The sequence below is a fragment of the Episyrphus balteatus genome, chromosome 3 (genome assembly GCF_945859705.1).
Source record: "Episyrphus balteatus chromosome 3, idEpiBalt1.1, whole genome shotgun sequence".
NCBI classification, from domain to species: domain Eukaryota; kingdom Metazoa; phylum Arthropoda; class Insecta; order Diptera; family Syrphidae; genus Episyrphus; species Episyrphus balteatus.
The window spans coordinates 105,109,751-105,137,624 of record NC_079136.1 but is presented as its reverse complement, the minus strand read 5'-3'; the positions used below and the strand labels follow the sequence as shown (position 1 = coordinate 105,137,624).

General features: G+C 30.8%; 1 protein-coding gene across 3 annotated transcripts in view; it reads right to left on the bottom strand.

Annotated features, from left to right (window-relative positions):
• Window positions 1–27,874, bottom strand: part of LOC129913586 (hemicentin-2) — a 358,695-nt gene that overhangs the window by 6,674 nt on the left and 324,147 nt on the right. For 2 of the 3 annotated variants that reach the window (XM_055992340.1, XM_055992339.1), the window contains exon 15: window positions 18,132–18,165. The exons of the other annotated variant lie outside the window; for it this stretch is intronic. In XM_055992340.1, coding sequence (XP_055848315.1) covers window positions 18,132–18,165 — 34 coding nt within the window. The remainder of the gene's footprint in view (window positions 1–18,131; window positions 18,166–27,874) is intronic. 3 annotated transcript variants of the gene reach the window in all.

Sequence of the window (27,874 nt, the reverse complement as noted above, 5' to 3'; positions counted from 1 at the left end):
ACAATTCTTTAGAGACCTTTATTTGAAAAGTACATCGCACAGATCTCGGAATATTAACACTTCAATACAACCATGTCGAACAATTTTTCATTTTGTTTTCTATTGGCAGTGATTTTTAAACCTCTTTTTCTCGGCTTTTTTTTAGTTGAAAATTTTGCACTGAAAATTAACAATTCAAAAACCAAAACACTTTTGTACATTCTTAAGTTACATTTCAAGAGCAAGACCATTAACAAAAAGGTCATAAGCACATTGGTTTCGGCATGGGTATATTTCGGCCACATAGAGAAAATACTAAAAGGTCTCTTTTGATATTTCTGTATAAATTTATCGATAACTCAACTATACCTTGGCACCATTGACTTAATATATATGGACTGCTAGAAGCATATTCAGGTTGGTTCCACTTGTTTCTTCGCGATACTAGCGCCCTAAAAAAAAAAGACTTGTGTCACTCGAGGACTGCCGCGGTAAAGCTATTGCATTGCATTTTTTATCGATTTATGTAATTATAATTATAATTATTTATTTACCTACACTACACAAAACCAATGATTATGTTTTTTTTTATCTACCTATCAATTCATATACAACAACAAGGTCACATTTGAAAACATGCATACACACAATCTCATGTCATAAACTTCTCCGAGTTCTGAAAAAGTTATTCACGATTTAAATCGATAAAAAATTTAAAAAATCAATTTTTAAATCGTGAATAACTTCTTCAGAACTCAATTTAGGGAAAATTACTAGGAGACTTTTTTTGTAGAGAATTAAATTTCCTATAAAAATCTGTCGTGGTTTTATTTTTCTATTCACTTATTTGCTCATCACAAAATTCCAAAGTGAAACAGTCAAATTGAAAAAACACTTCGATTTAAAAAGCTTAATTACTCGAATACGGCTCGTCTGACGAAAATTTTCAATCAGATCTTTTTTGTAGGAAATTTAATTTTATATAAGAAAAAATGAACAGAAATTTTTTTTACTTTGATCGTGTTCTGTTGTAACACATCATATCATGTATAAAAATAAAAAACACCGATGATAGACCTCTTAAAATTATTTTTAACGGCTCAAATTTTCACCAAATTTTTTTTTCATCATCGTGAACAAGATTTTCGAAGCAACTTTCAAAAAAAAAATATTTTATTCTTTTGGCCGAGTCTAATACACACCATACCATACACGTATAGCGAATTATCTATGTGTGGGGTGTAATCATTTTTCGTTACGAAATTTCTTGGTTAGCTCCCCATGCCAGGCCTGCGTTAAAATCTATGCAATAGCTTAAAAGCGGAGAATAAGTGCAACATTTTTGACGAAGTGCGAAAGGAACAAATATAGAAAAAGAGAGAAAGCACTACTTTTTAACGACAGATGTCATTCACTAAAAGTTTCCTCTTTTCGCCGTCTAAGGTTATACCGCTAGTAGAGCTAGAAAGATGTGGAATCATTTTTTTTTTCAATTTTTGTATGGAAAAGTCAAACGACTAGCAGTCCATATATAGTAGGTCAATGCTTGGCACTACTGTTATTATCGTGACAAAAGTAAACTCCAGATAATTATCTGGGGGGTCATTCCGTAATTTTAAAAACGATAATCGAATCGATGATAATCGTTTTACAGTTTGAGAATCTTTAAAGCTATTTTAAGTCAATTCTGATTCAATATTTCCTAAATAGTTTATATAAATAAAAGTTTTCGTATCCTTAGAAGTCGTATTAGTCTAGGTGATTAGTAGTTGCCTCTTACTCGGGTGTCTGAGGTTCGATTCCCGAAATTGAAATTGTTTTTTTTTATTTTCTCATCTCAATAATCGTCAATAAATAAACGATAGCTAAATAGGTCTCGTTTTTGGAGAATTTATTCGTTTTTGGATGCAATATTTGATTTTTTAAAAGTGTTTATTAATTTATTCCAACCACCGATTAATTTGCAAACTCCACAAACAAAAAAATATTAATGATTAATTTCTACAAAAAATCATAATGTTAGAGTAAATTATTTTAATATGTGTAGCGAAAAACTATTCGTTTTTTAAAACAAGACATAGCCGGAATGTATGTTGAACGGCGGCCGTTGTTTAAATTAATAGTTTCTAATACTAAAACGAACGCTTCTTTGGATAGGCGAAAGTTTTGAAAAAATCTGTGAGAATTTTTATCAAAATGGTCATGTACACTTACATATGCGTTGGAAGAGACAAAGGATTTGATTTGTCTCTAAGTTGACTTCTTAATCGTATCGTACCTACCTATATAATTTTTGAAAATTTTCATTTCCCAAAATTAATGCGATTAACCCAAAAGTTAAAACTTACATGCATTGAATATAATTTTGGAAAATGCATAAAGTGTTTTGTTACACATATTAAAATAATTTCCTCCTATATTATAGTTATTCGTAGAAATTAATCATTAATATTTTTTTTTGTTAGTGGAGTTTGCAAATTAATCGGCGATTGGAATAAATTAATAAACACTTTTAAAAAATCAAATATTGCATCCAAAAACGAATAAATTCTCCAAAAACGAGACCTATTTAGCTATCGTTTATTTATTGACGATTATTGACGATTATTGAGAAAATAAAAAAAAAAAAAAAACAATTTCAATTTCTGTTATTGAACCTCGGACACCCGAGTAAGAGGCAACTACTATATCACCTAGACTAATACGACTTCTAAGAATACGAAAACTTTTATTTATATAAACTATTTTGGAAATATTGAATCAGAATTGACTTAAAACAGCTTTAAAGATTCTCAAACTGTAAAACGATTATCATCGATTCGATTATCGTTTTCAAAATTACGGAATGACCCCCCTGGAGTTAGCATTCCGACTACGGTAATGATATCGATACGAGATGCTAAATGCGCCAAATTGAGTGTATCACTTCGTTTCGTATCTCATATATCGGATGATTTAGTATTGAAATTGGAATGGGGTCGTTACTCGTATGTTTCGTATCTCGTATATGTTTCATTACTTCAGTACCCAGTAACTAAACATGCGAGTAGCGATACTGTTTAGAAAGTAACGTTTCGTTACTCGTTACTGAAGCAAATACCCGCATTTTAGTAACGAATACATACGATTTGCTACAGCTCTATTAGCTACACTTATAACTGTTCTAAAAACAGATAGAAAAAAGTTCTTTCGTAACCAGTTCATAAAATATTGGCTTTTTTTCGTTCAGTGTATTTTAAATTTTATCATCTTATGTTTTCGTTCACTACAACCACGAATTAATGAATTTTATTTATTTCTTTTTTTTTTTATCATTTTCTGCAATAATTGTATGAGTACATAAACGCTTCAAAAACTGCATAGCTATTGCACATTTTCGTAAAAAAAATTTTGAAATCTGTTTTTTGATGCAAAATGTAAAAAAAGTATTGTATGAAAAATTTTAAACACATAAAACACATAAATTCAGTCCTGAAAAACTTTCAAAATATCATTTGGAAGATCACACAATATGTGTATCATCATTCATCTTTCTTCAGTCCTTCCTTCAAATGCATATTTTTGTAGAGAATTAAATTTCCTATAAAAATCTGTCGTGGTTTTATTTTTCTATTCACTTATTTGCTCATCACAAAATTCCAAAGTGAAACAGTCAAATTGAAAAAACACTTCGATTTAAAAAGCTTAATTACTCGAATACGGTTCGTCTGACGAAAATTTTCAATCAGATCTTTTTTGTAGAAAATTTAATTTTATATAAGAAAAAATGAACAGAAATTTTTTTTACTTTGATCGTGTTCTGTTGTAACACATCATATCATGTATAAAAATAAAAAACACCGATGATAGACCTCTTAAAATTATTTTTAACGGCTCAAATTTTCACCAAATTTTTTTTTCATCATCGTGAACAAGATTTTCGAAGCAACTATCAAAAAAAAAATATTTTATTCTTTTGGCCGAGTCTAATACACACCATACCATACACGTATAGCGAATTATCTATGTGTGGGGTGTAATCATTTTTCGTTACGAAATTTCTTGGTTAGCTCCCCATGCCAGGCCTGCGTTAAAATCTATGCAATAGCTTAAAAGCGGAGAATAAGTGCAACATTTTTAACGAAGTGCGAAAGGAACAAATATAGAAAAAGAGAGAAAGCACTACTTTTTAACGACAGATGTCATTCACTCATTAACAATTAAATTGTGAAATCAAGAGAAATAAATTGCACGAATGGGGTCGCACGTACTTGCTGTTATGCTTAAAGTAACTATAATGTTAAAGCTTTTTATTCAAGAAATTAAAAATTTGATATTTTGAAGAAATTTCATAAGTAGTATAAAAAAATTAAATCTGTTTTTATAATTAATTAAACTCCGTTTTGAATTATCTTAAAAAAAAAAAACAAATATGCCATTTTATTTCTTGTATAAAAAGGTATTTTTAGAAAAAATTTTTCGAAAATTGTAGGAGCCGTTTTTTAAAAAAAATAGTTTTTTATATATAAAAATTTTTTAACATTTTTCAAAAAAAAAGTTGGGATGCCATTTTGAAGAAATAATTAATTTACACATTAAAACTAAATTTCAAAATTTTTCATTAATCCGTTTTCAAAAAATTGATTTTTCAAAAAAAAATTTTGAAATATTTTTTAAAAAACCAAAAATGCGTTTATTTGAAAATTTTCTAAAATTTTAATACTATCTTTACTTACACACTTTTGTATAAAAATTTTCATTTGAATCGGGTTAATGTTGTACGAGATATTCAGAAACGAAAAAAACCGTTCTATGACAGGTACCGTTAATAACGGTACAAAAAATATTTTTTTATTTAAAAAGTTGGCTCTTATGTGTAGTACTACACACAAAAATTATAATCAAAATCGTTAGAGCCGTTTTTGAAAAAAATTAACTTTTCTATTTCCGTTATATGGCAGGTACCGTTAGTTTTGGTCATAAAAAAAAAATTTCAATTTCCCCTCTAGGGAATCACCAAAAACTGCTAACTACCAAGTTTGAAGAAAATCACTTCACTCGTTTAGGCTGCAGCTCCAGATAGAGACAGACAGACAGACAGACAGACAGACAGACAGACAGACAGACAGACAGACAGACAGACAGACAGAATTGCCGGACCCACTTTTTTGGCATTCTCCATCATCGTAATGTCATGTAAAATTGTTATCTCGAGTTCGATTTTTTTTACGAATCCTAAACTTGCCCTATAGTACCTATATCGCAAATAAAAAGAAAATAGTAGAGAAATAAAATTATCACTGAATAAAAAAAAAAAACAATATAATAGACTGAAAGAAAACAGTAACTGAATATAAAAAAATTCAAATGAAAAAACTATCGTTTGAAAAAACTATTCAAATGAAAGAACTATCGTTTGAAAAAACTATTCACATGAAAAAACTATCGGATAAAAAAAACTTCTACCACGTGTGCATTGCACACATGATTTTTTTTAAAGCCTATTTTACCTGTAATAGTAATAAATCATTTTATAAATAAAAATTTTCCCACTTTCTTAGAAAAAAATAAAAACAAAAAAAAATTGAAAAATTTTGGTTTTTACACAGTTCCTATGATTTAGCTATTTTACCTTTTGAAATAAAATATTTGGTAGGTACTAAAATCCCTAAACAAGAAGAATATTTTGTCATAATACGATACTTTTGTACTGAAATACAGCCTATCGAAAATTACTAAAAAATCACTGTTTTTTTTGTTGTTCCTTTAATTTTTTGGGCTAGTCTATGTGTGTACACCTGAAAGCAATGCATCTGTGCAATAGCACTAAAAGAGCTCAAAAAATAAAATCAAAACCTACCCTCGGCAAAAAAAAATATTCCACAAAATCTTCAACGCGAAAAATATACAAATATCTAAAAAAGGAAAAAAAACTGGAATGAAGAAAATCCTTACAAAAGAAAAAGATATTGCCAGACGCAATCAAACAAGAACAAAAATCATATAATTAAACGGCGAGCATGGTTTTTGTGGTACAAATTACCGGGCCCCCAAAAACCGAAGGGGCATAAATTATAAACGGAACGAAAGAGAATGACGCGTAGATGTGCAGAATCACATTTTTTTTTACTTTTTATTTAACCGAAATAACGAGATTAAACAAATTAAAATTCGATACAAAATAAAAAAAAAACAAAAACAAAACAAAACAAAAACAACTGGAATTCTATTGGAAAATTTCCAATCGACTGGAATGAAATGTCATTCATGACTGAATGAATGAATGAAAGCATTCAGCGAAAATCAAAAAACATTAAGGTGGGTTCACATTGGTGCGTTGTTTTAAGATCGCACGTTAACTATGGTTAACTTTCATTGTTTTAGTTATCTAAGTTTAGAAGTAAGATGTTTGTTTTATTACCATGAATTTTTTTGTTAAAATCGAATTCTATTAAAATCAAGTCTATTTCTAAGCTCCAATCTTTTGTAAACACTTTTGATACCAATGAAATCTATTTTCGTCCTTTTCTCTCTTGAAAGAACATAAGAATTTGTCAGCAATTACATGAAGCCTCAGAGGCGCGACTCTTTTTAAACATAATGAGTGCAAAAGAGAAAAAAGATGAAAGAAAAAATTATCCGACCGGAGAGTCGTGGGTCATGAGTCCGAGACTCTTTTTTGACGTTTCTTTTTCCACTTTTTCTTTTTTCAACATTCCCTCACATTTCTTTTTGCTTCTTGATGCAATACAACAACAACAAATTTTAATTCAAAAGATAAATGTCAAATTTGAGTCCTTGACTCAAGAGGCATCGTGTAATAGTACGCGCCTCACAGAATGATTACACACCCGACAAACAATTTTGGTTCTATAAAGCTTTAAAGATGCAATTGTTGCTTCTTTAAAGCATTATAGAAGCAAAATTGTTAGTAGGGCAGCCACACAAAAAAATATAAAAGTTCTGACCTGGGATTGTGACTAAATTTTTCATATAGTTTTTGGGTCACTGAAACCGAATTCGAAGTACGTTTTGCTCCATCACATTTCGAGACAACCTCATAAAATGTCACGAAAACAAAAAAATTTTTTCTCTGATCTGGATGTGCGAATATGTTAATCATATATGTAGTTTTTGGATCACTGAATCCAGATTCGAAGTCAATTTCGTCCTATCACGTCAGGTTTCTGGGATATCCTCAAAAAAATGTCAAAACCAAAAAAAACAAAAGTTTTTATTTGGGGTTACGACTAAATTTTTCATATAGTTTTTGGGTCGCTGAAACCGAATCCGAAGTCTATTTTGGCGTATCACGTCAGGTTTTTGAAATATCGTCAAAAAATGTCTAAACTCAAAAAAAAGTTCTAATCTGACATTTTTTGAGTATATCTGAAAACCCTGACGTGATACGGAAAAATAAAGTTCGAATTCGGTTTTAGCAACCCAAAAACTATATGAAAAGCCTACACGCAACCCCAGATAAGAAATTTAGTTTTTTTCGTTTTGACATTTTTTTGAGGATATCTCAGAAACCTGACGTGATAAAGCAAAATTGACTTCGAATCTGGATTTAGCGATCCAAAAACTATATGATTAACATATTCGCACATCCAGATCAGAGAAATTTTTTTTTTGTTTTCGTGACATTTTTTGAGGTTATCTCGAAAACCTGACATGATGTAGTTTTTCCAAAAAAAAAATAATAAATTTTTTTACTTTTGTAAATTTCCCACTTTTTCACTTTTTAGGCCATTGTGGTTATACCTGTAACAAATTGTTTTTATACAAAAAAAATATAGTTTACCCGCATTTTTTGTTTTAATTTTCTAGCCCGAAAAACCATACAAAAATGCGTTTGAAAATTTTCACTTTTGTAGTTTTTCACTTTTTGAGCCAATGTAGTTAAAAGCCACTTTATGCAAAAAGTCAATAAGCCAACATTTTCAAACTCATTTTGTAATAGTTTTTTCGACCAAAAAATTAAAAATAATGATGCAGAAAGCTTATTTTTTGGTTTGAAAAACAATTTTTGTAGTTGTTTTTCCAAAACTTTTTAGGTCATTGTAGTTATGGCTTTAACATGAAAAAACGTTGTTGTGCGACGTTGTTGTGAACGCACCTTTAATAAATGTGAACCTATCTTTAATAAATTAATAAGTATCTGAACGCATTCATTAAAATTTTAATGGAAACCTTACAACAAATATCATTCCAAACTGGAAGTGCGATAAATAACGCCCTCTCCCTTCCGGAAATTTAAACTTCTACAAGCTAAGCTAAGACGAGAACCTACAAAGTATACAATGATGTGAATGACAAATTTGAGTGAAGTTGGTGGAAGTTGAATGATTGAATGATGAATTTGAATGAATGGAACATGAAACAGGTTGAATTGAATCGCAAAATGGAAGGTGCAAACACAATGCATTAAGACGATTACACTTTGCATTTTCTTTTTCGATACTTTTTTTACGTAGTTGAGTGCAGTTAAAACGTAGTTCAACAATATCTAAATCAGGTTTAAAAAAAATCAAAAAGTAGGTATATTATATCAAAGATTATAGAATACAAAGATGTCGCATCCCATACAAATTATCGGAACCCCAAATTTTTCGGGTGGTACGTGATATGGCGTACCACAACATGTTGCTATAGGAAAATGTTGCGAGAGCGAGGGAATTCCTTAAAAAATTGGTATCTCTTAAAAAAATTACTTTGACGTTTGACCTTCTTCGGTTTATTTCTTTTTTTGTTCTTATGTGTTGTTTTATGAAGAAGCGAATGCTCCTTGTGGCACAGTTGATGGTATTTTTTTGTCTTTTTTCTGTTCTTCTGCTGAAGTATTTCCTATTCTAGGGATTTTATTTATTTTGTAGTTTTTTCCCTTGTTTTGATTTTTTTGTAAACTTTGCGTTGAAGACTTTTTACAAAAGTCGAGGGTAGTTTTGATTTTTATTTACAATTTTGTTTTCTCTTTCTGTATGATCGTGATGCACAGGCGCATCGCTTTCAGGTGTACACACATAATACGTAGGTTTTTTTTTTTTTTCGTTTGCTACGGCGCGGCAATCGTCCTTGGAATTGCAAGTTGAATTTTTTTGTTGAAATAGGTATACATATTTTCTTGGTTTGTTGTGAGCTTTGGTATTTTTACTTTGGAAGGGAAGAAAAGGTATTGAAGGAGTTATTTAGTGCGGATCGTAAGGGTAGGAAAGGTTTAAAAAAGTATTTAGTGCGGGTGGTATGGGTAGGAAAGGTATTAAAAAGTTTTTAAGTGCTGGTGGTAAGGGTAGGAAAGGTATCAAAAATTATTTAATGTACGTAGGTAGGTACCAAAATGGAAATTTTTCTTTGATTTTTTTGTGAAAGTAGTAGTAAATTTTGAAAACAAAAAACTACTCAATAAAAATTTTCAAATTCGATTTGCTTTTCAAGTTTTAGGCAAGAACAAAAAAAGTAACAAAAACAGTCGAAAATATTGATCTTTTCAAAAATGTCCTTATAACTTATCCATAGATTTTGAAGAAAATTATCTTGTTACAATAATACAAAATTTAAAACTATCAGAATTCGAAAGATTTTGATTTAACTTTGGTGTTACTTTGATTTTTAATCTTTTTTTCCAAATTAGGTCAATTGAATTTTAATTTTTAATTGAAATTTTTGTCGCACTGCTAAAAATTGCAAGTGGAATCGGAGAAAATGGCGTCACTTTTTCGTGGTAGCTACAAGTTTGAAACAAAAAGAATCTTGAAGCTAAATAAATAGCCTTTGTAAAATTAATCATCATTTTATCAGAAAACAAATCCCCCATTTTTAAGAGATAAATAAAATTAAAAAAATGTAAAATTTTGGTTTTTGAACAGTTAAAATGATTAAGCTATGTGAGACATACGTACATTTACAGAAATCTATGAATTGAAAAAGGTTTCAGTTTGATTTTGTAGTGTTTTTCCTTTTGTTAATTTTTTGTGTGTTTCTTGTAACTTTTTTGAAGAAATGGGTTAAGACAACATAGTTATATAAGTTTACTTACTTATTTGACGTTTTTGGAGATTTGTTTCTGTTTTATTCGTCCGTCTCACTGTTCGTCTTAGGCTATCTCACTGATCACACCCTTTGCAAACAGTGAGACGTTTTGACCTTTTCTACATTTTAGTTTAATGTGATGCTCTCATTCATATAATGATAAAATATGTCTTAAAATGTCTTCAAAGTTTGGTTAAGATAGCTTAGAAGCTTTCTGAAACATAACAATTTAAAAAAAAAGTGTCTGACTGTTCGCACCTTTCCGCTACTTTTTTATCATAAATTTTAACCATAAAATTCAATGCAAGACATATCGTCGCCCTAGTATTGAAGTGCCGTATACACCATTTTTACATTTTTGGGAAATCGCATTTAAATGTTCGGAAGATAATTGCGAAAGAACTAACCGCTGGTATTTTTTGATATTTTAGTATGATATACCTATAATTAAAATGTGTCTTTAATATATACATATTATTGGACATCTGCAATTCGTTTAGTTTTCAAAATATTTAAATTTTTGTCCAAAATGAGTTTGCCGTATACGCCATGAAAATCAGAAGTTTCTTTTATTCATATACACGTACGTCAAAAAAAACATAAAGTACGTCAAAACAATTCTCAAAATTTTCTTGCATTGCATGAAAAATTTGACGTAAATGCCAAAACTTCTTGTTTTTGTCAAAACAATAGTGAATATCTCGGCAACGAAAAAAGATAGAAAAAAACGGATAGCAGATTTGAAACTTCGAAAACATACGACTGCATACCTAGTTCAAAAAATGCAATTTGGCGTATACGGCACTCCAATACTAGGGCGACGATATTTATAAAAATAAAAATAAAATATTAAATTTATTAAAACAAACAGTAGGTATCTAAATCTATTTTAATTTTAAATATTTAATAAATATGATGATATGTATTCGACAAAAATTTTTTTTCAGTATATTTTTGACCTTCCTTTTGTCCGCGAAAAAACACCCTTCCACCCAACTTTTTTTTATAGACTTTTTTTTGTCCTTGGTCCTTATCCCAAAAGCAAACTTTTTGCCAAGTTTCATGAGTGTAACAATTTTTTTTGAAGCCTATTTTACCTGTAATAGTAATAAATCATTTTATAAATAAAAATTTTCACACTTTCTTAAAAAAAAAAAAAACAAAAAAAATTGAAAAATTTTGGTTTTTACACAGATTTAGCTATTTACCTTTTGAAATAAAACATTTGGTGGGTACTAAAATCCCTAAACAAGAAGAATATAGCTTTCACATGTTTTTGTTTAGTCATAATACAATAATTTTTTACTGAAATACAGCCTATCGAAAATCACTAAAAAATCACAGATTTTTTTGTTGTTCCTTTAATTTTTTGGGCTAGTCTATGTGTGTACACCTGAAAGCAATGCATCTGTGCAATAGCACTAAAAGAGCTCAAAAAATAAAAACAAAACCTACCCTTGGCAAAAAAATATTCCACAAAATCTTCAACACGAAAAATATACAAATATCTAAAAAAGGAAAAAAAAAACTGGAATGAAGAAAATCCTTACAAAAGAAAAGATTTTGCCGGACGCAATCAAACAAGAACAAAAATTTATATAATTATCCTCCACCACAAAAAACAACAATTTCAAGGACGATTGCCGTAGCAAACGAAAAAAAGATACATACACAGACACACCTGAAACCAATGCACCTGTGCGTTGTCATCCTATAAAAAAGAGAACAAAAAAATAAAAAGCAGACACCACCCTCGGCTAAAAAATATTCTATAAAATATTTAATTCTTTAAGTCTTCATATTAAAAAAAAAAAATAATCTAAAAAAAGGAAAAAACGGGAATGCAAAAAATCCTTTCACAAGAGGAAAGATCTGGGTAGACGAACTGGCAAAAAGTAAGAAAAAAAATCTCCACCACAGTGATCGTCATCGGCACCGTTGCCGTAAGAAGCAAAACAAAATAAAAAAAAAAAAAAACAGAAGAAAGAAAACGAAAGAGATTCCATTTTTTTAAGGAATTCCCTCGCTCTCGCAACATTTTGCAGCTAGCAACATGTTGATCACATACGGCACTTCAAATTTTTGGTTTCGATAACTTCTATGGGATGCGATATCTTTGTATTCTATAATCTTTGATTATATATACCTGTGTATTTTGTCTTCAAAAAGTGTAGTTAATCGCAACAACAAATGCTATACAAAATAATGAAACTATTTTGGTATAATTGTGTTTAAAGTTGTTGCAAATAAAAAAAAAATAAAGAAATTGGCGATCGAATTTCGAGGGCGGGGTCGGCTAGTTTATATAATTATCCTCCACCACAAAAAAACAACAATTTCAAGGACGATTGCCGTAACAAACGAAAAAAAAAGATACATACACAGACACACCTGAAACCAATGCACCTGTGCGTTGTCATCCTATAAAAAAGAGAACAAAAAAATAAAAAGCAGAAACCACCCTCGGCTAAAAAATATTCTACAAAATATTAAATTCTTAAAGTCTTCATATTAAAAAAAAATAATCTAAAAAAAGGAAAAAAACGGGAATGCAAAAAATCCTTTCACAAGAGGGAAGATCTGGGTAGACGAACTGGCAAAAAGTAAGAAAAAAAAAACTCCACCACAGTGATCGTCATCGGCACCGTTGCCGTAAGAAGCAAAACAAAATAAAAAAAAAAAAAAAACAGAAGAAAGAAAACGAAAGAGATTCCATTTTTTTAAGGAATTCCCTCGCTCTCGCAACATTTTGCAGCTAGCAACATGTTGATCACATACGACACTTCAAATTTTTGTTTCGATGCGATATCTTTGTATTCTATAATCTTTGGTTATAGAATGCCAAAATGAAGATTTTGATAAAAAAATTCAATTAGCATTCATTCCAAGGTTTACCCTTTTTTTCAAATTTTGACTGTACTATATCTTTGGCGCCGGGTACAAAAGTGTTAAGTCAAAAATGTTTTTGTTTGTAAATCTGAATCTTATTATTTTTAAAAAGTAATGATGCAGAAACATCATTTATAAGAACTATTTTAATATCCATATGCTGTTGACCAGAAAATGACCGTTTAAAAAAAAATTGTGTTGACTTAAGGGGTTTTATCTATAGTTGTAAGTGCAAAAAAAAAACCTTCTTTTTTGTAGATTTTTTGTGAAGAGGCATTTAATTATATAAACCTAAAAAATACATATTTATATAGCAAATTTAATGTATTAAAATAATTCGCTGAGTATTTAAAAAAATATTGGGTTGCGTTATTTTTTTAGTAGATCTCCTAGATGACCTCCAAAAAAAAGGTGTCTGGCGGTGAGCAAGATATCTCCGAAACGGCTTCAGTAATCGGCTTGAAATTTTCACACAATTTTCTTAGATACTTTTGTCAGGTAATGAACGAAGGAATAAGGTTTTTGAGAATATTTCGATTTTTTAAGCCACTTTAAAGTGTAAATTTTGGTGAAAAAAACCATTTTATTCTTTGGGAAGCCGCCATTTTGTCAAAAATCAAAATTTGGACTATTCCTTCGTTCATTACCTGATAAAAGTATCTAAGAAAATTGTGTAAAAATTTCAAGCCGATTACTCCAGCCGTTTCGGAGATATCTTGCTCACCGCCAGACACCTTTTTTTTGGAGGTCGTCTTGGAGATCTACTACAAAAATAACGGAACTCAATATTTTTTTAAATACACAGCGAATTCTTTTAATACAATACATTTTCCATATGGATATGTATTCTTTAGGTTTATATAATTAAATGCCTCTTCACAAAAAATCCACAAAAAAGAAGGTTTTTTTTGCACTTACAACTAGATATAACCCCTTAACACTTTAGAGCCATTTAGAGCTGTAGCAAATCGTATGTATTCGTTACTAAAATGCGGGTATTTGCTTCAGTAACGAGTAACGAAACGTTACTTTCTAAACAGTATCTTTACTCGCATGTTTCGTTACTGGGTACTGAAGTAAAGAAACATACGAGATACGAAACATACGAGTAACGACCCCATTCCAATTTCAATACTAAATCATCCGATATATGAGATACGAAACGAAGTGATACACTCAAATTGTCGCATTAAGCATATCGTACCGATATCGTTACCGTAGTCGGAATGCTAACTCCAGATAATTAGCTGGAGTTTACTTTTGTCTCGATAAAAACAGTAGTTCCAAGGTTTAGTTGAGTTATCGATAGTAACAGAAATATCAAAAGAGACGTTTTGGTATTTTCTCTATGTGGCCGAAGTATACCCACGCCGCGCCGCAACCAATGTGTTTATGACCTTTTTGTTAATGGTCTTGAATTATAGCTTAAGAATGTACAGAAGTGTTTTGGTTTTTGAAAAAATTTGTTTATTTTCAGTGCAAAATTTTGAACTTAAAAAAAACCCGAGAAAACGAGGTTTTAAAATCACTGTCAATAGAAAAAAAAAATGAAAAATTGTCCGACATGGTTGCATTGAAGTGTTAATATTCCGAGATCTGTGCGATGTACTTTTCAAATAAAGGTCTCTAAAGAACTGTGATAAGATTACTGAACGGATATAAACAAAAAATTACCAAAGTTTTGTCGAAAAAATAGAAAAAAATAAAAAAAAGTTTCCATGTTTGATAAAAAAAAATCGAAAAAAAAATCAGTATAGCTACCTTCAAACTCTTATAACATGAGAACGAAGGAACTTAAATTAGTGTTTATGGCCTTAAAATGTAGCTTAGATTATACAAATTGTTTTTGGTTTTTTTTTTCAAAAAAAAAATTTTTTCACCCATACCAACGTACGAAACATACTTAAAATACCAAACACACGAAACGTATCAAATACATGAAATATACGAAAAGTACGAAACGTACGAAGCATGCGAAAGTAACGAAACATACGAAACATGCGAAACATACGAAACACACGAAACATACGAAATATACGAAAAATACGAAGCATACGAAAGTAACGAGTAACGATATTATTGATGCGGGTACTAGTATCAAAAGTAACGTATACATGCGGGTACTCATTTTGTCGTTACTTTTACAGCCCTAGAGCCATTTAGTCTTCAAAAATAAACTTGGTCCAAAGGTGTTAAGTCAAGAAAAATCTTTGTTTTTCATTGATAACAAGGTTTAATTTATAAAAGAAGGTTGGAAATATTAATGCTAGATTTACATACGTCTGCAAGTAAAGAAGGATAGATACAATACGAGCAATCAGCACGTATGAAGGAGAGGCATTGATGAAGACGAACATGTTCGTCTTCGCCATAATCTTCCTATAATCTGCATTTGTGAAGATGTCTACATTTTCATCTACTCTCTCTATCCAACATCTGTGGTTCTTAAATGCTGTGTCTCCTTTCAATTCAGATCTGGAAATGCAAACGTATGCAGTGGCGCATTGAGGGGGGGCTAAAGGGGCTCTAGCCCCCCCCCCCCCAAGCCTCCAAAATCATGTTATTATTTAGCTAATTTCATCATAATCTACATGATTAACTTAAACTTGTTGTAAATCTTAGAGATTTAGAGGCAGCTCAAATGATGGAGCCCCCTCCAAATTCTGAAATGGTTGTTTGTGTTTGTTTGAGTAAGTTCCTTAGTTGACGTTGAAGGTTGGGATAAATTTTTTTTAGGATTTTATTCCAATTCAGAATTCTTCAAATAATATTTTCGGTATTTTGACGTCGAATTACATCACCGTTAAATTTTGCAACGCTTCTAATGCAATCACGCCGTATTTTATTGTCTTGAGTATATTTACTTTTTTAAAAAAAATAATAATTTTGGAAATAAAAATTTTTTATATATTAAAAACGGAACATATTATGAAAAAGTATATATTTCGGATTAAAAATCAAAAAGAATTTCATTAAAAACTATTTTTGAGACTTTCACGTTCTGCATTTCGTGAATTTGGTGCCTTTTTAATGAATCTGCAATTTTTGGACAAAGTAGGAATAAATCTGTAAGCAAAGCTCGAAAGAAATAAAGTGTTTTTTTTTTAAGATTACTCAACACTTCGTTGTTTGTGTAAAGTGTTTGGAACACAAGAACTTTGAAGAAAACACTGTTTTGAATGTGAAAGGAGGAGACAGTAGTACGAAGTCGAGAGCAGTTAAATGCTACTATACCACTTTCAGTACCGCAGCACAGTGCTTTTCTCTCGATCAAAGATGAATAAAAATAATCATTCTTATCAAAAAACAAAACCGACTTCCATGGATCAAAACTGGGTTTTATGTTTTTTTTTTAATAGTTTATATGGCCAGAACTGAACGAAGTTGAAATGGGGCCACATTGCAACTTTCCAATACAAAAAGAACGATCATTCACTCACGAACGGGGACGAAAAAAAGAAATGCTGAAAATTACAATTGTGGAAAATAAAAACAAAACACAAATATTTGTTGCACAACAACGTAGAGAAAACCCTGCAGAAGAGGTTAGCTCCAGCTTATCTTAGCGAAAATAATGGGAACTTTTGGCAGAAGTGCAATTAAATACTATACCTAAGCCCAGTCGGGATGTACAAAAAATTAAGCTGAAATGGAAAAAATTAGATCGTGCAATTTTTTTTCGTAGGACGGTAGAGGGGATCACTGAGAGCTTAAACCCAGTTTTTCGGGAAAATCGACATTGAGCTTAAGCCGCCATCTTGGATTAAAGGTAAAACACGTTTTAGTGAATAGCTGGCCATTTTTGATTTTTGACAAAAATTATACATATATGTAAAACTTATAGAAAATTTTATTTTACATAACTTTTATCTTAATAAATTTTTCTATATGACCCATATTTTTCCAGTTAATTTGGGAAAACTATACCCATACTCAGCTTAAACTTTATAACCGCTTTGATTATAGATTTTAAGATCAACGCAATATGGGAGTGTTTTTATATGTTTTTGGAGATGAGAAATCTAGCTGCAATGTTAGTTTTTGCAAATTCCTAAAATTGTATAAACAAAAGAAACTATCTCAAAATCGGTAAGTGTCATTTTAAACAAAATTAGTAAATATTATAATTGATGTTTAGCAAGACAATTAAGTCTTTGAATTTTTCAAATCGGTTCATTAATGCCTGAGATATGACCAATTGTTTATAATAAAAGCTTAAAAGAGAGTGGGTTAATAAAAGCTTAAAAGAGAGTGAGTTATAAACAATTGGTCATATCTCAGACATTAATGAACCGATTTGAAAATTTCAAAGACTTAATTGTCTTGCTAGACATTAATTATAATATTTACTAATTTTCTTTAAAATGACACTTACCGATTTTGAGATAGTTCCTTTTGTTTATAAAATTTTAGGAATTTGCAAAAACTAACATTGCAGCTAGATTTTTCATCCCCAAAAACATATAAAAACACTCCCATATTGCGTTGATCTTAAAATCTATAATCAAAGCGGTATATGTATGTAGTTTTTCCAAATTAACTCGAAAAATATAGGTCATATAAAAAAATTTATTAAAAAAAAGTTATGGAAAATAAAATTTTCTACAAGTTTTACACATATAATTTTTGTCAAAAATCAAAAATGGCCGAGTTATTCACTAAAACGTGTTTTACCTTTAATCCAAGATGGCGGCTTAAGATCAAGGTCGATTTTCCCGAAAAACTGGTTTTAAGCTCTCAGTGATCCCCTCTACCGCCCCATAAAAAAAATTGCACGATCTATTTTTTTTTCCATTTGAAATGTTTAATTCGACTGGGCTTTATAGTTGGTTCAGGATTGTACTAAAAAAACAGATTCACAAGCCCGATTCGTGGGTAATGTAGAAATGACTTTAGAAACGATTTTCGTCAAATAAAAGGCACCAAAGCTAAAGTTTGCACAGGGCGCTAGTTTCGGTTGGACCGGCCTTGAGTACACACCCCTCTCAAAGCCAGAATGATATTTTGTTTGTCTTATTTTAATACTTTAAAAAAGCTTTTTTTTAATTGACTTTTTTTTTACATAAATACATATTTGAGAGTGCACGAGTCTATCTGTTTCGTTAAAAAATTCGTCCTGTCTTTTTCGCTCAAACGTCTGATTTCTTGCATTAAAAATATAAAAAAAAAGAAGTGTCATACGGGCTCAACCTAATCTAATATGTATAAAATATGATTACAAAATTCAAAAAATTATAAAATTTTTGATTGCTTACCTGTCCTTATCCGATGATTTATAGCCTGAATTGCCTGTAACAGTGAAGAAAAATGAATATTAAGAAATAAAGTAAAAATTTTTATCTGAATATTTAATTGAAATAAGTTGATTTAAACTTTGTGCTTTTATCACGCACTAAAAACTAAAAAATAATTTAACTGACTTATACCAAATGGTTACATCAAAAAATCTCGAGCACTTTGTTCAATCAAAAGACGCTCTACGCCATGCATGTCAAACTTGCGGCCCGCGGGCCGCGTACGGCCCAGAACAAGTAACTTTACGGCCCTCGACATTTTTGATAATTTTGAGCTTAGAGCCTGGTACACAGATCTGAGCCAAATTTTAAGGTCCCATACAAATTATAGATAAGATGCTCAGATAAATTTTAGCTCGGCTTAATTTTTTCCACAATTTGTATGGGAGCTAAAATGTATTATATTATGAGTTTGTTTTGAACAATTAAAATTCGAAATATGCTAAAATTTATCTCGATCTGCGTACCAGGCTTAAGGTTATAATTTATAATGTTCTGATTTAACCCGACGGTAGGTTAAATGATGAATGCCCTAGGATGGCATTCTTTGTTTTTTTTTTCATCAAAATAGAATAATTGTCGAATGTTATGGAAATAAAGGCATGCGAGTTTTGAGTGTGACTCCGAAGTAAAAAACCGCCATATAAAATCGCTTGCGAATTTCACACAACCTCCCGATGCAAGCAGATATTTTTATTATCAAGAGAAATAAGCTCCAGCCCAACTTACACCTTGGTCTGGTGAAAATATTGGAAGCAAAGAAGGGATGGTTGGTATCAGGAAGAAAACATTAATGTTACAATTTTTCTTATTTTTTATAAATATTCTAGTTTTACTTTTCTGTGGCCCATACAAATTAAGATATCGCTGTTTTGGCCCCTAGTAACCATTGAGTTTGACATGCCTGCTCTACGCTTTATGATCTAACCATTTCATAAAATTCAATTAAATTAGTTTATAGTTTTTAGTACGTATGGGGCTCTTCGGGCTCTTTATGTTTCCTGTACTGTTTGCCCAAACACATTAACGCAAATTTTCAAATGTTCCATTTGAATTTCTTTCAGTTATAGCCATAGAAACTATTAGAAATAAACCACAAAACCCCTTTTTGATCCATGGAAGTCGGTTTTGTTTTTTGATAAAAATGATTATTGCAATCAAGTCCTCGTGGGTTAAGAACTTTGCTACACAGTACACAAATAAATTGTAAGTAGAACCTCTCACTCCGATTACAATAGTTGGACAAATGGACACTCAATCCCACTATTTTTTTCTTACGTACTATGACCTCAGGGACTCGGAAATCACTTAAAAAAAAATTACGATGGATACTTGTTCGAGATATGATTTTTCAAAGTTTTTTGTCATTGATTAATCCAGCATAATTAGTATTGGGGCTATATCTTGAGTAGTAAACTACTAATGTTATTTAGCCCTGATTTTTCAATCGTCAGTAAGACTATCAGAAGAATAAATGTCAATATAAATAAAATGCACGACTGGGTCGCACGAACTTGCTCTTAGAGTTCAAGTTGTTTAAGTTTTTAAGACTTTTTATATAGAAACTTAGGAAATGTAGGTTTATAAAAACAAAAAAAAAAAAATAAAATTCATTTTTCAAAAAAATAAAACAATATCTGAAACCAAATCGCCCCACAAAACAAGTACGCAGTTTTATTTGATATATTAAGTTGCATTTTTAAAAAAAAATTTTCAAAATCGTTAGAGCCGTTTTTAAAAAAAACTAGTTTTTTATAAATAATTTTTAGAAAAAAAAAGTTTTAAAATAAAATTGGTACCTATGCCATTTTGTAGAAATCATTAATCAACATCTAAAAACAAAATTTCAAAAAAAAATATAATTAACCGAAATAAAAACAAATAAGAAGCTCAACTCAAATTTTATTACCTTGATTTTTTTCAAGTTAGTTTTTGAGAACTTTAGGGAAAAATCTAAAATGAAGAACAAAACTTTACTTTAAAAAAAAAAGAAAATAGTTTATTATTTCTAAAAAAGTAAAAATAAAAAAACCATTTTGAAAATTTTTCTTTGTTTGATACCTTAAAACTTATTATTTTGGTAAAAATAATTATTATAAAGGTGGTAATATTTGAGTTGAGCTTCTTATTCCTTTTTATTTTGATGATTTATATTGATGTATGCAGAGATTACACATGTTCAAACATTGCAAAGTCAAGAAAAATATCATAACTTCCGATTAATTTTTTTTCTATAAAAAAACTAAGTTTTAGTTTTTCACAATGCATAGGTACCAGAGAACCAAACGAGTCGAGTATTGTTTACGAGAACGTTTATAGAAAAAAATTAGTCGGAAGTTATGATATTTTTCTTGACTTTGCAATGTTTGAGCATGTGTAATCTCTGCATACATCAATATAAATCATCAAAATAAAAAGTAATAAGAAGCTCAACTCAAATATTACCACCTTTATAATAATTATTTTTACCAAAATAATAAGTTTTAAGGTATCAAACAAAGAAAAATTTTCATCGAGTACTTACTCGAAAAAAACGATCTCGAACAAACAGAATCAACACAACTCAAATATGTTCGAGCTTTCCTGTTTAGGAGTATGATGACTCGTAAGTAATTCTACATTTCAAACGAGTTCAAACGATCATTTTTCTGTTCGAGTAAAATCGAGTAAAATGATCGTGAACAAAATGTTTATGATCAATGTGATCGAAATTACTCGAACTGGAAAGGAAATGTTCATAGTGTTCTAGGGTGGTTTTTCTTGTAACATAAATAAAATAGAATCAGTTTGGCGCACAAAAGCAAGTTACATTTGTTTTATTTAAAGAATTACCCAATTACAAAATTAATACTGCATACATTGCAATTTTGGGCAATTCTTTGTTTATTATTTATTTACCTATATTCAAATTATACCTACTTAACTTCTTCTACCTTACTTTGCGTCATCCTCAATTTCTTGGTGACGCAATTTGAGCCATCAATACTCAATTACCAATTTGACCCATCAGCACTTTTCTTTTAATTATTTAATTGTGACGATCCAGTATGCTTTGTCACCGGATCGTCGACCTGCCGTCGCTTTAACTTATTATTGAAGTTGAATCATTGACCAGGTGTTTACAATTATTGTTGGCCCAATTAATTTGAGTATTCGTTTGTTTTGTTTACAAAGCGAATTACTCTTGGTGCCCTTGAATTCCAATTCAATTATTGTGGTGGGTTATGGTTAGTGTGAGACATAATAGAAAAACAACAAACCACCCTGGTGGACTGTTGAGGTCCCCAACATAAGAAAAGAAACAAGAAAACTTTTCAATTGTGCTAAACGCACTAGAGCTGAAAGTGATTGGGAATCCTATAAAACCAGTCAAAGAAAATTTAAGATTGAAACTCAACGAGCCAAACGATGCTCTTGGAGAAACTTCAGTACTATCGAATGTACAAATCATTCGGCAAGACTATAAGGAAAATCCTCTCCAAAACGACTACTCCTATAGGCTCTCTAAAAGGGCCTTATAATCAATAGATCCTGTCAAGACAGTTTAAAACTCCTGGTGCAAGCTCACTTCCCAGGTTGTAACTCTGAATTGAAAAATGATTCCACAAACTCTTTGCAGTTTGCACTCATTTTGTGAAATTCCTAGAGAAATTATTACGAAAGAAAAGTTGATCTAGACTCCTTCTCTCCTTATAAATCTCCAGGCCTAGGCGGCATCTTCCCCTTGATGCTGCAAAAAAGTAGTGAATCCATTATTCCATACCTGATCACTATATTCCAAAATAGCCTACAATTGGGATATGTCCCTAAAACATGGCGTGAAGTCAAAGTTGTCTTTATACCAAAAGCTGGTAAATTCAGTTACACAGAACCCAAAGATTTCAGACCTATGTCTAAACTCTTTTACACTCAAAACACTTGAAAGGTTAATCGATATACCTACATATCCGCAGTTATTTAAAACCGGAGGCTATATCACCCTTTCAGCATGCTTACATAAAAGGTAGAAGTGTAGAGACAACTTTACACTGTGCAGTCAGAACAATAGAAAAGTCACTTGCGGTTAAAGAATAAACCCTCGCAGCATTTCTAGACATAGAAGGAGCATTCAATAATGTTCATAATAGTGCAATAGAAAAAGCGCTCACTGACCTTAAAATAGAGGACACGGTCATAAAATGGGTCGTGTGCATGTTGAGAAACAGACAAATCAAAAGTGAATTAGGTGGGTCACATATAAAAATGTACGAATTCCACCCCACAAGGTGGTATTCTATCACCTCTTCTTTGGATTTTGGTAATGAATGAGATTCTCATCCAACTGAATAACATCGGTGTCAAGGTTATAGCCTACGCAGACGATCTAGCTCTTCTAGCGACAGGTATATGCCTAACCACTGTAAGCGAACAATTAGAAAGCGCATTATCAGAAACTGGGGATCAAATCTTAAAATAATCCTGTGGATATATACCGCCATTGTCAGACCCATTCTGACTTATGGCAGCTTAGTCTGGTGGCAAGCCCTGGAGAAATCCACGAACTTGAAGACCCTAACCAAAGTACAAAGAACAGCATGCATTAGTACTACGGGGGTGATGAGGTCCACTCCAACCAACTACTTTTATCTCAGATATTTATTTTTGGCTATTTCCGATAACTTTGACATTAATAGTGTCTTTTATATTTTAAACATAGAGTCAGTTAGGAGCTTTAGGTGTCTGAAAACAAAAATTAGATGCCCCTGTAAGCATTAAGTTTTTGTAAGAATTTAATTTTAAATGTATACACCCAAACATCAAAAATTTGTTTTCTTAAAATTTCGAAAATAGTAAAAAAAAAAAAAAAAGCAGAATAAAGTTTATTTAATACACCTATTAATGGCAAAAAAATCAACACAAATGACGCTTCAAATTAACATTACAATCCTTATAATTTTGTTTTTGATTATTTCGATAGTAGTTATTTTTCTAGAAAGCTAGTTCGAAAATGAAAAAAAAAATGTATGGGTGTCTCAGCTATGCGCAGCAACTTAAGATGCAAAAGGAAAGCTAATATATCAAGCTTTAAAATAAATATAGATTCTCAATGGAATAATGTGGAATAATTTTAAATTATCTCCACTTAATGCAAAAATTAACCCAAAAATCACGATTTTTCAACTTTTAAGCACAATAGCAAAGTATTGAACATCATATGAAATGAGATTTTACTTAAATTGATATGCTCCTTTATTTTATTTAATAAAAATCACACAAAATTTTCAATAACAAATTAAAAAAACACTTAAAAACCATAGTAACCAAAGCACCTTTACACCTCAATTTTACCTCAAAAATTCACAAATTCCAACTTTAAGATCAGTTATTTTTTGTTAGCATTATCTCCACCCAAAAATTTAATCACACTTACTTAGTACAAGGTATTAGCTTCACATAAAACTGGCTTTTGCATAGATTCTTGCAAGCGATTTTTTTAATTAAATTCCGCTAGATGAGCGATTTGTCACACTGTGCGCAGGTTTGGAGGCAATCCTTGATCTCACTCCCTTAGATCTGGTTGTACAAGAATTAGCAGCCAATAGTGCCCTACGACTCAGTCAAACCAACATTTGGAGTACTAGTCAAAGCGGTCATACTACGATCCTTTCTAACCACGTTGGCAACAACGTAAGTACAGATTACATGACCCCTTACTTAGACTTCAACAAGTCTTTTAATGTCAGTTTCCCCAACAGACAAGATTGGGAAAACAGTGTACCTTTCTCAAATGAGTCGACTATCGTCATCTTCACTGATGGCTCGAAAATGTACATTGGGGTTGGTATTTTCAGACTGCCCAATTACAGCAGTGTCTTCCAAGCCGAGATACTGGCAGTGAAAAATGCTGTTAAACAAAAATCCATGATGGCGATATCATCTGCTGACATCACCCTTTTCATTGATAGCCAAGCGCCAATAAAAGCGATTTCTGCCACCTTAATCAAGTGAAAGCTTGTTTCTTGCTGTCGCGAAGAGCTTAGGGTTTTTGGTATGCAGCATAATGTAAGACCCTGCTGCGTTCCCAGCCACAGTGATGTGTGCGGCAACGAAAAAGCGGATGAGCTTGCAAGGGAAGGCTCAGTTCTTGATCCCTCTCTCATAGACCATAACATCGGAATCCCACAATGTGAAATAAAACGAAATATCGTCAGCAAAATTTTCCAAAAAACCAATGAAAGATGGAACCTCCTAGATACCTGTTGTCAGACCAGGAAACTATGGCCGAATTTCGACGAGAAAAAATCCAATAAGATCTTACTACTAAGTAAACCTTCCTTAAGAACCCTTATAGGCGTCTTAACGGTACATATCCTACTAGGATACCACAAAAAGAAAATGGGGCTTAGTACGGATGATCTATGTATAGGCTGCGGCAATAAGGACGAACAGGAAAACACTGTTCACTTCCTCTGTCACTGTCCAGCACTCTGTCGCCCTAGGAAAAAATTCTTAGGAAACTACTTCTTTCATGAATTAGAAGAACTATCAGAACTCTCAGGCAATAGCCTACTGAACTTTGTCAAGTCCTCCAAATGGCTCGACCAATCATAGCTTTCATAGGTTAACACTTTTCATGAAGTTACAATACTTCAGAGTATCACAAGGGATCTACATTGACCTAAGTGTGACGGTAACAAAATCAACTGTCAGCCCATATAACCTTACCTAAACCTAACCTCTTCACTTAAATATTTTTGTCATCTTGATATATTACCTAATTGTTTCTATTTCTAATAAATTATTCAAAAAACCGAAAAGTGATGTGGCAAGGGCTCCCTAGGTGGGAGGGATTGCCAGTTACCAAAATATCAAAGTTAATACAAATAAAACCAATAATAATCATAAACAAAACTTCTTTTTAGCTGAAAATACGAAAATGGGATTGATTTTTTTCGGATTCTGCAATCCTCCTTCGAGGAAGCTCACCCCTCGCAAATGTACCCCATGGGGTGCAAATGTACCCCACAAACTGATCTTTCGAAAATTTACTTATAACTTTTTTATAAGTTAAACAGTAAAAAAAATCACTTCTACACAGCATAGTACACATAATTTTCAAAAGATAAATTTTAAATTAAACTTCTTTAAAATATTTTTTAAAAAAGAAATAAATTTATTAGTTTGAATCTCAAAGGTTTTCTTAAGATACGAAGTATCTTGTTCGATGGTCGACTTAAGATTGGATGTGTCTTGTCCAATGGTTAATTTAAGATTTGATGTATCTTGCCCGAAAGCCAACTTAAGATTAAATTATAATTTTGATATTTGGAATGATCCAACTGGGGATCGTTACAATGTTCTTTGTTTAAAAATGATGACACAGCATCTTACAGTTGCTCTAGCGGATGCTTGGGTGTCGAAGTTTATTACTACTTAAAATGATGACACAGCATCTAACAGTGGATGCTTGGATGTCGCAGTTTATTATTACAAGATAAATATTAGAATACACCAGAATGGTATATGCTATGATTCAACATTGTAGATCGATACAATGTTGTATTGCTTATTTGTTTAGGTCTCGCTATTTTGTTTTAATTTATTGTGGAGGCGCACAAGTGATATCGGATAAAACTCCTCCCCCTTTAGAGTCTTCTAATGGTTGAAATGAGGCCGTTGGAAGATTTACATTATTTATTATCTTGCTTTTGTTATTTTTTAATTTCGAATAAGCATAAATGATTAATGTAATTAAAATAGTTAAAATGATAAAATATACTGTCAAGTTTGACTTTTTATGATTATGCTTAAGTTCTATAATTTCCTTTAAATTATTAATATTTTGATAATGTAATTTCTCAAATGTGAGTTTTTCAAATCTTGTATAATTAATATCTAACATTGTATTAGGTATTATTATTTCATGTTTATAATTTTGTCTTTCATAGATTTCATTGTTTATTTCTATTTGACAGTTTTGAAATTTAATAAGATAGGTTCCTTTAACATAAATCTTTTGTTTATTACAAGTTTGATTAAGTATTTGCTGTTTAACATTTATAAGTAAAAGGTTATTGTTTCCTATTTCTAAAATCTCTTCATTTAGGTTTTTAATAAAGTTACAATGCATTTGTGCGTTAAAAAGGTTTTCAATACAATTATCTTTTATAAGTTTCAAGTTTTTAATATATTTTGTATCTTCATATACAATTTCATTATTAGTTAGATATAAATGTTTATTTATGTATAATTGCAAATTATTTTCTTTATTAGGAATAGGTTGTATATATAATTTTTTATATTTTTCATTTGTGTATTCTGGTAATTGAATTATAAAAACTATATTGTCTTTATACAATGCAAGGCTTAATTCGATGTCTTCTAAATTATTTATTTGAATATTGTATTTTTCTATTTCTTCTGTAGTAAGTATATCCCTACTAAGTATTCCTAATCTTGAAGTCATTATTACTTCCTTAATTTTTTTATTATCTTCGTGTAAGTAGTCAAGATTTTCTCTTAGTTTTATTTCATATTGGATCTAAGCTATGTCTTTTTCATAATCATAAGTTCCTATAAAGTTATCTATTTTTTGTATTATATCTTTTGTTTCATTGTTTAAGGTATCAGTAACAGTAAGTATTTTAATTTGCTTATTAAATTTATCGTTAATTATTATCTGATCGCTAAGGTTTGTTATTTCATTATGTTCGTTAATTTCGATTAATTTTAGATGTTTTTCGATGTTTTGTCTATCGTTATCGTCCATTGTTCCGTATAAAAATTTTAGTCCTGTACCTACTATATTTATTAGTCCACGTTTCGGCCTATTTTCCTTAGGGTGTGGTAAAAGGATTTTGAATTCATTTTTTATTTTTATCATTTTCTTTAACAAATTGTTGTTTTCTTCTGGTAATCTATTAATGTTTCTTTCCATTATGTCTATATTTCTCTCGTATTCAGTTAAATTAATGATATGAAGGATTGTATTAAATCTTTTTATGATTGGATATTCTCCTAATTGTATAGTTGTAAACCCGTTTCCTTGATTTAAGTCAATTATTTCTAACTCCGCTTGTACTAGGTTGAGAGTTGTCAATATCGTCAATATTGTCAATATTGTCGGAATTTTCCCCGAAAGTAGCATTATTCGATATGCTTTCACTGAAGGATCTAGAATGGAATGATATGTCATCTTGAAACTTTTTATTTTTTCTAAATTGGTCTTTGTGAAGAGTGCGTTTAGCTTCTTTTATTATATATTTCTTATTATTTTTACTTATTACCTTTGCTTTCTTATGTCTTGGTATAATTTTATTCTTAATGCGTTCTTGTGTTGTCGTTTTTATGAATTGTTCATTAATGTCAACGTCTTTTCTTTTTTCATTTAATTTGTTTAATATCTTTTCTTTTTTTTCTTCTATTAGTCTATTTAATAGACCCGAGCTCCAGAGCAAAAATAGAACAAATACGTTCAAGACTTTTTATTGGCGATTATGATTCCTTGGCATACAAGAATACTCCACCCAAAAGTGCTACTAAATCCATTGGTGCATTTCTGAGAAAACGGCAACACTGGTCGGTTTTCAGTTTTTTTGATTTAACTCGAAAACCAAGCCTGACTTTGAAATGGTTCAAAGACACTTTTCATAGCAAATTAAATTTTCTGTCAAGTTAAGATGGTTAAAAAATTTTAAAAATTATTTTTGTCTAAAATTCTAACC